The 13,356-nt window shown below is 36.0% G+C and overlaps 1 protein-coding gene across 1 annotated transcript in view; it reads right to left on the minus strand.

Annotated features, from left to right (window-relative positions):
* Positions 1–744: 744 nt before the first annotated feature.
* POLR1E (RNA polymerase I subunit E) overlaps positions 745–13,356 on the minus strand; it is a 220,609-nt gene continuing 207,997 nt past the window's right edge. Inside the window, exons 11-12 of the mRNA XM_033917278.1 lie at positions 12,497–12,628; positions 745–2,471 (exon numbers count right to left, since the gene is read on the minus strand). Coding sequence (XP_033773169.1) covers positions 2,312–2,471; positions 12,497–12,628 — 292 coding nt within the window. The 3' untranslated portion in view covers positions 745–2,311. The remainder of the gene's footprint in view (positions 2,472–12,496; positions 12,629–13,356) is intronic.

Consider the following 13,356-nt stretch of genomic DNA (forward strand, 5'->3'; position numbering starts at 1 on the left):
GATGTCGCTTTTGGTTCCTCAGTACTGCGCACAGGCTCATCAAGCCAACACTATACTTTGCTTCAGCACTGGATAGAGATTAGGTTCTTACCTTGATAATATATTTTCCAATAGATAGGAAGTATATGTAGAACCTCCCCCTGTCAGTTTTTGATGTGGCCACTTCCTGTTTCAATGCTTCTAGTTCAAGGGTCAGTTTTTTTTTCTAGCAAACTTTAGTTTGGGAAGAATCAATATATATATCTTTGAGGAAGAATGTATGGGCTCCATAAATGTTTAGGCTGATAGGTCAACAAAGTTCAAGAAACCTTTTCTTGAAAAGTTGTTTGCACTTTATTATTTAACTATGTGTGAGCAGATCAGAAACATGTGTTTGGGGAGTTTCCCTATGTCCATCCTGCCCTTTCATTTAGTGCTCTCACCAGCTTTGGTGCAAACTGAAGGGGGCAGCACAGCCCAGGGAGAAGAGGAAAGAAAAGCTGTGATTTTAACATCAGCACTGTGCTCACAAGCATGCACGGATAACCCTATGCATACCATCCCTATCTACTGGAAAAAGATTATCAAGGTAAGAACCTAATCTTTTTATTGGCCTGGCTTCTATCCATCAAAATAAACTAATATTTGCCCCAAAAATGATATTTTCTCAAATGATTTTCCCCCACTGAAATTTATGAGAAACCAAAAATAAATTCTAAAATAAAGGTTTCTTAAGCATTTAAAAATAACTAGAGAATCAAGCACTCCCAATATACAGTTCTTTATTTATTAGAGTTCTATTTTGGTGAAGTCTTTGTTACATAGTTTGAAAAGGGAGCATCAACATGGTTACATTTGACTTAGTAGAACAGATTGAGTACATAGACTATGTAACTTTTTTCTCTAAATCACTTTACAAAATCCAGGTGACATTCTTGTGACTATCTCATTTAATAGATCTCTGGAAGCCTCTGAAATGAGTTGGTACCTTCTAGTCCATGTCTTTGGGGATATGTACCCAGATCTCTGTTCAGTGCCCAAAATACCAGCTAAGGGGCCAAATGCTTTGAAGTAGGCAATGATTATAGGTCACAGATCATTTGTAGATCACCGGAAGACATTAGGCCAGTGTTTATTAATCTTTTTGTGGCCATGACCCCAGCCAAATACCTGGAAGTGCAGAACGACAACAAGGACAATATCAAGCCTGAAGCAGATAAATCTGTCAGGGCTCTAACAGCATCCAATGTTGAGGAAGGGGAAGACTGATAGTGGTATAAACAGCTCACCTGGTTTGTGACCATAAATGTAGGATTTGTAATCCCAGTTGAGGTTCTAAACCACAGATTGGGAAACTCTGCATTAGGCTCTAGCACAGTTACAGTACTACATTTTACAAAGCACTGATTTAACTAAGTGATGATGCCCCCATAAATGGATATGTTGAGATTTAGGCCAATCCGTGATAGTACAGGGCAAAGGAGTCTCCCATTCATCTATTGATAGAAAACTTGAGTTTCACAGCAACATGTTACAAATTTCTTTATGATTAAAACATCCATCATAACAAACATCTCAATGACCACAACACTGTGAAATTAACTGTGATGAACAAAATCTGAAATTTTGTTTATTAAAATAGTCACAGAACTCATTTCTGCAACAGAGCACTCAGACTGTTTTACCTCTTGGTTTTCAAAAGTTGCAGAAATTTCCAGCACAGCAGTTAATGTTAAAAGGGGATTTTCAAGTAGGCAGGCTGAAATTTTATATCTGTCAGGTTCTTCTATACTTTACAACAAATCCATATGCTTAGCTGTGTTTTACTTAAGGGAGCGAGAGAGGGAGAAAAGATTTTAAGCAAGAGGAATGTGAAATCCAAGATCTATGTTTTTCAATTAAACATAGATCTTGGATTTCAACCGCACTCTTGTCTTTACATATTAAGGTTCTTAAGGTTCCAGGCCAGATAAAACAAAATTTGAAGTGGGCAATTTTCTAGAAGATTTAGAAAAATGTCTTGCAAATCTATTTAATCTTTGTTGATGTATATCAGTAGTTATAAAAGATCCAAATATAATCAGAGAAGCTTCCTCTTTGAACACATACTAGAGTACTGGACAAGCAACATTAGCTAGAAGTGGCAAATGTGAGTGGGTTCCCTTTTATCATGTTCTTTCCTCCTGCAATGCAAGACTGCTTGGGAGGAATTTATATTGATTCGATTCTTGCAATGAAAAATCAGAAGTAACTACCTCTGAAGCACAGTATAGAACTGTGTCATACCTAGCTCTAATAACCCTTGCTCTCAATTTAAAGGTTTGTGTCTCCTTTATGTCATTTTTCTGCGCTTGCGCTGATCACTAGGATTTGGATACACAACCAGTGGGAGTACCAGGGCCCCTATTTTGTGGTTTTCTTCACCCAACATTTGAACAGGCAACTTCTTTTTGGAGATCTTCAGACCCATGGCTCTAGCAATTTCAAGCATCCTGAAAAAAAGAAAGCAAATACCATGAATTTATAATACTTTTCAATGATTCATACATTCATGTTGTAGATATTGTGACAAGGACACCGCGCTGCGCTCCCCTGACATTGTATTCCTATCCCTGTGTTTATTCTCAAGCTTAGAGCAGTGCAGCCTAGAAAAGTTAAACAGACTTGTGCTGCACCTTTTAATCCTGTCCCTTTAAGAAGAGACAGAAAATTACCTTGGTTTCAAGCCAGGAAGCCTCTGCTGTGCTCATTGAGAGTATTTAGGGGGGAGGGGCCTGGCACGTAGGAGTCCTTATCCTCCAGCAATGCTGAGCCAGAAGGGGAGAGCTGGGGGAGAGCCCAGGAGGAACAGCTTGGCGATTCCTGGGGAGGAGACCTGGGAGCTGATGGAAATGATAACAGTGAGAATGGAGATTTTCCTGCTGAAGAATTGCCCATGCGGGAAGCCATGCACTGTAGCACAGCATTGAAAGCAGGTCAGAGTTTCAAAGTCACAAAAGGGAAAGTTTGCTGCTTTGTTTGCTGTGTTGATTTTTCCTTTGTTCTGAAACCTGAGCCCAGGGCACCTGTGTGTTGCCGTTTGAAACGGACTCAACTGAACTGTGTAAGCAAAGCCAGAAGCTTCATGCATTCGTGGGACATTAAAAGAAGCTTGATTTTTTTTTTCTTTTTTATAAGTCTTTATTCATTTTTAAAACTTTCAATAAGTGTAAAGTAAGATACAATCATTGTATACTTTAATATCACTTAATATACCATCAAAGTTTAACTCACATCAAATATCCCTCCCCCTCTCCTTATACACAACAATTATACTTAAGCATAAGAAATCAAAGTATTCCCTCCCCACCCTGGACGTGTGTGAATAAAGAGAAAAAATAATATTCATTCTGTACAATATTTTGTTAATGGCTCCCAAACATCCCTAAATTTCTTAAAATGCCCCTGCTGTATGGCTATTATCCGCTCCATTTTAAAGATTGGCATAATGAATTCCACAGGCAGAATCATCATCTTAACTGTTTGGACTTTCCCCTACCAAGATAGATGTAATGGGTTCCAATGCTCACACATTTCCGTGACCTTCAGCAATAAAGATGAGGACCAGCCAGCGCAGTTTTAGTAAAGGCAGATCTTGCCTTCGAGGGAGTAAACAGGCGAATAGAAAAGGGCGACCTGGTCAACATTTTATATCTGGATTTTCAGAAGTTGTTTGACAAAGTTCCACATGAACGACTACTTTGGAAAATTGTATACCATGGAATCGAGGGTGAAATACTCACATGGATTAAAAACTGGCTGGAGCATAGGAAACAGAAAATGGGGGTAAATGGACAATTCTCAGACTGGAAGAGCGTCACCAGTGGGGTGCCAAAGAGCTCGGTGCTTGGACCCGTGCAATTCAACATCTTTATAAACGATCTGAACATTGGTATGACGAGTGAGGTGATTAAATTTGCGGACGATACGAAGTTATTCAGAGTAGTGAAGACACAGGGGGATTGCGAAGATCTGCAACGTGACATAATCAAGCTCGAGAAATGGGCATCAACATGGCAAATAAGGTTCAACATGGATAAGTGTAAAATGATGCATGTCGGTAACAAAAATCTCATGCACGAATACAGGATGTCCGGGGCGGTACTTGGAGAGACCTCCCCGGAAAGGGACTTGGGAGTTTTGATCGACAAGTCCATGAAACCATCTGCACAATGTGCTGCGGCGGCGAAAAGGGCATACAGAATGCTAGGAATGATCAAAAAGGGGATCACGAACAGATCGGAGAAGGTTATCATGCCGCTATACCGGGCTATGGTGTGCCCTCACCTGGAGTACTGCATTAAGCACTGGTCGCAGTACATGAAGGAGGACACGGTACTACTCGATAGGGTCCAAAGAAGAGCGACTAAAATGGTTAAGGGGCTGGAGTAGTTGCCGTACAGTGAGAGATTGGAGAACCTGGGCCTCTTCTCCCTTGAAAAGAGGAGATTGTGTTATGTGGACTAGAGGAGATTACAGGGTAATGTTGTAAGGAATGTCCTTCAATGTTTGTAAAATTTTGGTATTTCTTTTTCTCTTTTCTTATTGTTATTTGTATAAAATGATAATGTTTTAAAATTTTTTTTTTTTTTTTTTTAAATATCTTTATTCGTTTTTACATTATGCAAACAAGTGTACAATAATTCAAGTCATACTATACATTCTTCACTTGAAACTCTACATTCATTTTATACCATAAACTATCTCCCCTCCCTCCCTTTCCATATATTACCCCTCATAATGTCATAAAACCCACCCATCCCTCCTCCCCCCTACATATATTTAATGGGGATAAATATAATTATTTATTTATTATAATACTCAATTAATGGTCTCCACACCTCTTTAAATTTCTTATAATAACCTCTCTTGATTGCCAATGTTTTTTCCATTTCATACACCTGACAAACCGAACTCCACCAGAAACAATAATTCAATCCTCTATAGTCTTTCCAGTTATGTGTTATATGTTGGATGGCAACTCCTGTTAAAATCATTAACAGTTTGTTATTATTCGATGAAATTTGACTTTTGGCCCTCATAGACATTCCAAACAAAACTGTGTCATATGATAGGGCCACAGGATTCTCTAACATACAATTTATTTGACCCCAGATCAATTTCCAAAAATTATTAATAAAAGGACAATAAAATAATAAATGATCTAGAGTTCCAGCCTCAAGATGACAATGCCAACATCTATTAGACTTAGAGCAATCCAATTTTTGTAAGCGAACAGGGGTCCAGAGTGCTCTATGCAACAGGAAAAACCATGTTTGCCTCATAGACGCAGACATTGTACATCTTATCCTCCAAGACCAAATACGTGGCCATTGAGATGCATTAATTTGATGCTTAATCTCAATGCTCCAAATATCTCTAAGTACAGTCCTTGGTTTTTTATTTAAATATCCAGATAATGTTTTATACCACTGTGCGGCCTGGTGACCCATAAAATCTGCCTGGAAGCATAAGAATTCTAGAGTAAAATGAGTATTTAAAGACTTCCATTCAGGGAACCCTGCCTGAATAGCCTGCTTCAATTGCAACCACTTATAACTTTGTTTTTTATTAAGTCCAAATTTATGTTGCAATTGTGAAAACTCCAGCAGCTTACCATCATTAATAACATCATCTAAAGTACGTATTCCTGCTTCAATCCAATCCTTCCAGACAATCATAAAACCGCCTATTTGTATCTTGGAGTTCAGCCATATATTTTGACAAGTAGATTTTTGAATAGTAATAGGAGTTAAGTTGTTTACATACTTTAATGTTGTCCATGTGTCCATTAATATCCTATTGGTTTTCCTTATTCTAGGCATTTTAATGCTAAGCAGATGACGAAGCCTGATAGGAGACATGAGCTGCCACTCCAACCATAACCAATCTGGAAGCTTCTCCATGAGTTCTGGGAGGACCCAATACATACCTTGGCGCAATATATAGGATTGATGAAACCTATAAAAATTTGGAAAATTTACCCCTCCCTCCTCAATTGGTTTTTGTAAAGTCACTAGAGCAATTCTTACAGCTTTACCCAGCCAAATAAATTTACTAAGAATATTATTTAACTTTTTGTAAAAAGACCCCTGAAAAAAAACTGGTATCATTCCCATTTGATAACAAACCACAGGCAATATCATCATTTTGACAGTTTGAACTCTTCCCCACCAAGATAAATGTAAAGGATTCCATTGCTCACATAACTCTGTTACTTTTTGCAATAAACTTTTTTCATTCATTATAATTGTCTCATCAAGCGTGTTTTTTATCCATATACCTAAGTATTTTATTCCTTCTTCTTTCCAAATAAAAGGTAATGAGTCAAATAATCCTTTTGTGCAATGCACATTTAAAGGAAGAACTTCTGATTTAGTCCAATTTATTTTATATCCTGAAAACTTTCCAAATCTTTCAATCAAAACCAATAAATTTGGAATGGTTGTTTCCGGATTCCTCAAATGAAGTAATATATCATCCGCATATGCAGAAACTTTATATTCTTTATCTTTATGCGGTATACCCTGTATCTCCTCCTCTTGTTGAATAGCTAATAATAAGGGTTCAAGCACTATATCAAAAAGTAAAGGAGACAAAGGACATCCCTGTCTAACTCCCCTTTGCAATTTAAAACAATCAGAAAAATTATTATTGATATATAATCTAGCAACAGGAGAGCTATACAGAGTTTTAATCATTTGTATAAATCCCGAACCAATACCAAACCACTCCATGGCCTGATACATAAATGTCCATTCCACACGATCAAAAGCTTTCTCTGCATCTAGAGACACAGAAAAAGCCGGATCTCCAATTTCTTTTGTTAAATATAACATTTGCAATGCCAATCTGGTGTTATTAGAAGAGTGTCTCTGAGCAACAAACCCTGTTTGATGCATACCAACTATGTGAGGAAGAGCTTTTGCCAAACGTGTAGCCAAAAGTTTGGCTAATAATTTACCATCTACATTTATCAATGAAATAGGCCTGTAATTTGAAACCAACATGGGATCTTTATTTGGCTTCGGCAAAACAATAGTTAATGATTCTGCCATAGTGCCTGATATACAACCTTTCTTTAGTTGATTCTGATATAAATTTAATAAATGAGGTAAAAGAGTATTTTGAAATGCTTTATAAAACTCTACCGTAAAACCATCACCACCTGGAGCGGTCCCTACTCTAAGAGATTTCAATGCTGTTTGTAATTCTTGTAAAGATATTGGATTTTCCAAACTTCTTTTTATATGATCAGGAATCTTCGGACCTTCAATATTATTTAAAAACACTATACCATCTTTTTCTTTATTTAAATAAGACTCAGAAGAATACAGGTTTTTATAATAATTTAAAAACTGTTTTAAAATAGGACCAATCTGAAAATGAGTTTCACCTTTTTCATCTTTTATTGCATTCAATTTCATCTTTCTTTTTTTCACTTTAAGATAATTAGCCAATAATCTTCCCGCCTTATTTGAACTACCATAATACAAAGCTTGCTGACACATAATATTTTTTTTAGCCAAATTAGAAGAAATCTCATTATATTTATATTTTGCTTTTAATAAAGTTTGCAACGTAGAATTCTCCCACTTATTAATCAATTTTAATTCTAAATCTTTTATTTCGTGTTCCAGTTCCGTAAATTGCTTATTTAATTGTTTTTTAGAATAAGCTGAAAATGATATAATTTGCCCTCTCATCGTTGCTTTAAAAGCATCCCATATTATTTCTGTAGATATTTCCTCTGTAATATTATTTTGAAAATATTCATCCATTTTTAATTGAAATTCTTCACAAAATTTTGGATATGCAAGCAATGCATTATTAAATCTCCATACAGGCCTACCATTATCCGGGTCATTAAAATTTAAAGAAATCCACACTCCTCCATGATCTGATAAAATTATTGGTTCTATAGAGGCTTGTGTAACATCTTGTATTAGCCCATCAGAAACAAGAATATAATCAATTCTAGAAAAAGATTTATGAACATGTGAATAAAACGAAAAATCTCGATCATTAAAATGAAAAATTCTCCATATATCTTTTAAATTGCAAGAATTTATAAAATTATCCAACCCTAAAGATTTTAAAATTTTACTAGGTTTTTTATCCAATAAAGGGTCCACAACAGCATTAAAATCTCCTGCTACTATCAAATTATTAGCAGCCAGTGGTAAAATTATTAGTTGTAGAGTTTTAAAATATTCAATTTGATTCGAATTAGGTACGTACACATTAAATAGCGCCACGGTATTATTGCCCATACTCATGTTCACATGCACCCATCTTCCTAATTTATCTGCTTTCACCATATTAAATCCTGCTGAACATTTTTTATTTATTAAAATTGCTACCCCAGCTTTTTTCCCCACCGCCGGTGCAAAAAAGCAATCTCTCACCCAATTACCAATTAGCTTTTTTGATTCATCTCCATTAAGGTGAGTCTCCTGTATGAAATAGACATCCGCATTTTGTTTTTTTAAATATAGCAATACTTTTTTCCTTTTTATCGGGTGGTTGAGACCATTAACATTTATTGAAAAAATTTTTAAAGTCATTATATCAAATCAAAACAATAATCAATAATATTCTTCACATCAATATTATAACCTCTTTTCCCCTTTTTAAAATTATTATTAGAACCCATCCCCTCCCCTATACCCCTTCCCATATTCTTAATCCCCTCCCCCTCCCATCCCTCCCTTAAATTACTTGCCAACTTTGAAACGCACACCTTGACTAGGCAATAGATAAACTCCCCACAAGCTATATTTATAATTTTAAAACCATTAGCCAGATCATTATCATATTAAAATGAATATCATTTTATCACACAAGACTTCTTTATCAAGGATTACCTCTTTTTTTTTTTTTCCTTTCCTTTCCCCCATCTCTCATGAACCCTCCCTTCTCTACTCACTCATTTCCATTAAGATATTATTGAAATACATAAATAATCACACCAAATTTTAAAATTACATTCATCCAAACCACATCCATCTTTCATGTCAGATTACATCACATTCCCTCAAGTTAAATATCACTTTTAAATATTATTAAATATATAATGGAAATCTTTTTTCCTAACTTTTCCTATTCAAAAAGTCAATAAATTCCCCAAAACAACAATTTTTATCCCTTTAACATAACCCTCCTAACATTCCATACCCATTTCCACACTAGCATATTTGCTACCCTTTTAATTTCCACTCCATTCACAACATTCTCATATCATATGCTTTATATTATAACATCCAAACTTTCCTACATCCTTCGCTTTTACCAAAACTTCTAATTAATTTTTTTTTTTTTTTTTTTTAATCTCCTCGTATATCCACCATTATTTATATTAAGTTCAGACCAATTTTTATCCCAAACAACAATATTATGACTCTTGTTGCATTAATAGATTTGCAATTTTAAAACTATAGTCCATACATAACAACAAATTTCCTTTTCTTGTAATAAGATGCTATATGTCTCATAAAGTCTCATTTCAAATCTCCTCTTGCTTGCAGATCCATATAAAATTCTATCCTCTCACACTACTGTTTATACATTCTCAGTCTCATCTTTTGATCCACCTTAAATCTCCTTTCCAATTGTTTTGCATAAAGATTTACAATGACCACAATTTCAAACTTGTGGTGCCAATCATAGATCCTTCACATTCTACATATACAAACCCTGTTCCTTTTTTTTTTTTTTTTTTTTTTTTGACCATCGTAGCTCTGTCATTTTTATTTTAAGGTCAGGCCAACTATATACCAGAACCATCTTCAAAAAATCCTCTGCTGCATTTAGAGAATTTCCATTACAATGTCTTATTCCATATATCACAGCTGACTTCCCCTTTTATGCAAATGAAAATTGTAAGGCTTACAAAGTCACAGTCTAACTCTCATCTTGCTTGCAGATCCATTCTATTTAATGTCCTCTTGCTTGTAGTTTATATCTTCTCAATACTATTTAGAACTTATTTCCTTCAATCTGTTTTGCACAATCCTCTATCGTTTCTCAGTCTGTCTGTCCAAACAGCAAGTCAGTACAATCCATCTTATTAACCTCTGTCCTTTAAAAGGTCTGTAATATTGCATCTCTTATGCTCTTGCAGGCTACATTCCATTTGCCTCATGACAAGATAGAATGTGGAATGTATTTGAAATCCAACTGCAGCCATGCCTTCAGAATCCTATTAACTCTTTTTTTTTCTTTTTTCTTCCTTTAACATAGAAATTTCCAAACAAAAATAAACATTTCAACCAAGAACACAAATACTTCCATCCAAGTCTCTATTAAGTAGCCATTGGTGATTCACACTGCTCCAAAAACTCCTTAAGTTTATCTGCAGTATCAAAATTCAAAGTTTTATTTTTATAAGTGACCCGCATAGTTGCCGGGTATATGAGCCCATATCTAGCTCCCAGACTTCTCAGCTGTGGTCTCAGGTCTAATAGCTGCTTTCTCTTTTGTGCCGTTGCTCTGGCAAAGTCAGGCACTATGTAAATCTTTGAATCCTGACACTTTAAGTTTTTATTATCTTTAGCTAATTTAATTATTTCAGCTACCTGTTGATATCTAAGTAGCTTAAAGATCAGTGGACGTGGTCCTTTTTGGCTGTTTGATAATCTCGTTGGGACCCTGTGTGCACGTTCTATTTCCAATGGAAACTTGTTTTGCATCGGGAGCACCTTGGGCAAAAAATTAATCAAAAATCCAATCGGATCCGACTTTTCAATTCCCTCCGGGACCCCAAGCACCCTTAAATTGCTCCTTCGTTCCCTATTGGACAAATCTTCCAGCTCCCTTTTAAGTGCTTCAATTTCCTTACTGTGTTCCATGTGCTTTATACTTTCCTCCTCACACTTTTCCACTCTTTTCTCAATTTGATCCACTTTCAATTCCATTGCTTGCAGTTTATTTGATAAACATACCACCTCTTCTTTCACTTCTTTTATATTTTTAGCGCATTCCAATACTATTTCCTTTACCGCCTGTATTTCCTTCATTATGTCTTTATTTTCTACATCCTCCGGCGGCAACAGAACTGACATCGGTGAAGCCGTATCAAGTTTCGATCGCTTCCCGCTTCCTGAGCTGCTCCCCGCCGCCAAATTTTTGTTTTGCTTTCCCGAAGCCATTATCCACCTCTACCTCACTTTTTAGAGTGAAATTTGAATTTTTTCTGGCTATGATCTCTGTCAAATAGCTTGTCTTCACAGAGCAAATCCACTACCCAGCCATTTAGTTCCGCTCCAAAGCCACGCCCCCGATAATGTTTTAAAATTGATAAATTAAAAAAAAAAAAAAAGAGAGAGACTGCGAGGGGACATGATCGAAACATTCAAAATACTGAAGGGAATATACTTAGTAGAGAAAGACAGACTGTTCATCCTTGCTAAAGTTTTAAGGGAATAGATTCCGTACAAACATAAGGAAATTCTTCACCCAGAGTGGTAGAAAACTGGAACATTCTTCCAGAGTCTGTTATAGGGTAAAACACCCTCCAGGGTTTCAAGTCAAAGTTGGACAAGTTCATGCTAAACTGGTGAGATTGGACTCATTTGGAGCATTGGTCTTGACCTAGGGGCTGCCATGTGAGCGGACTGCTGGGCAGGATGGATCCAGCAGCGGCAATTCTTATGTTCTTAAGTTCAATCTGGGACATTGACTTTCGTCAATTGATAGCCAGCTCTATTTCTTACCAACATTTTAGGAAATTATTGAAAACTTATTTGTAAAATTCCAGGAAGACTGATGCTTTTTTACTTTCACTGTAATTTAGTCTTCTTTATCTTGTTAACAGCATAGAACTGTAAGATTTTGCAGAATATGTTATATTATATTTGAATGAGAACTGCAGAGTGTCCTCTACCAGCTGGAGATAAACTGAAGGAAGGAGGCAGTGGCAGCCAGGTTTGCCCAGAAACGACTGCTGTTGGCGGCTTTCTCTGGCACAGGGATGAAAGCACAGAAAACTTAGATTCCACAGGTGCCACAATTTTGAAGAGGATCTATGGCTCCCCTGCGAGTTCACTGTCCTACACCGGAGTGCTATGGCACAGTTTAGGAACCGCTATATTAGTTCTTTCTTTGATTTGTACTCACTACTGTTCTCTTTACCTTCGCTACTCTTTGTAATGTAATGTAATTTATTTCTTATATACCACTAAATTCCGATTAGGATTCTAAGCGGTTTACAGAAAATAGACAATAGGGTGCATTGAAATTATAAGTAATATAGGTTAACAGAGAAATAAACATTAAAGGATACAATAAAAATAAGATAAATAAATAAAGAATAGGTACTTTGAAAGTCACTTAATCCTCCATTGTCCCAGGTATACTAGATTTGTCAATATTTTTTTCATAAATATGCTAAAAGGCAAATGGATAACTTTGACAACGCAGAGTCAAAGTGTGATACAGTGCTATTCAGAATCCTTATTCAGATAAAAACACATCTTACCTGTTTTCAGTCAATTTCATATCCCTTTGCAAAACAGTCAGATCAATTTGGAAGTCTTTTATATGTAAGGTCAATGCAATCACATAGGAAGTTATTTTGGCCTTCATTGATGCAGATATTAAGTTGTACAACCTAAAAGAGAAATTAAAACCTGTTACATAAAACTTGACTAAACACAACACACCCAGTTACCTCATAAATGAGATGACAACTGCTCAGTTTAAGATAAGAAATACAGCCAATGTAAACAAATAAGTGAGTTGATTTTTTTATTCAAACCTTTGAACAAAGTGAACTTATCACTGTCCTCTGTTTCCTGCAGCAAAGTTAGAAAATTATATGACATATCTGAATCATTTTGCATAATACATGTTTATGTATTTTTTTAAATATTTGATAAATCACTTATCTTTACAATCAGAGCGAACAGGTCATCAGTCTCATAATATATTTAATATTAAGGGGTCCTTTTACTAAGGCATGCTAGCCATTTTAGCGCTCGCTAGACGCTAACGCCTCCATAGACTATAATGGACACGTTAGCGCGCCTTAGTAAAAGGAGCCTTAAGTTTCCAAGTCCTAAACAGATAAAACTGTTCAGTCAATGGTTTAGATTTTTGTTTGATCAGGTACCTACAATTTGAAATGAGGTTAACATAGTAACATAGTAGATGACGGCAAATAAAGACCCAAATGGTCCATCTAGTCTGACCAACCTGATTCAATCTAAAAATTTGTTGGGGTTTTTTTTTCCCTTCTCCTTAGCTATTTCTGGGCAAGAATCTAAAACTCTGCTTGGTACTGTTCTTAGGTTCCAACTACTTAAGTCTCCGTCAAAGCTCACTCCAGTCCATCTACAC

Source organism: Geotrypetes seraphini, chromosome 1, assembly GCF_902459505.1.
Source record: "Geotrypetes seraphini chromosome 1, aGeoSer1.1, whole genome shotgun sequence".
Classification (NCBI taxonomy): domain Eukaryota; kingdom Metazoa; phylum Chordata; class Amphibia; order Gymnophiona; family Dermophiidae; genus Geotrypetes; species Geotrypetes seraphini.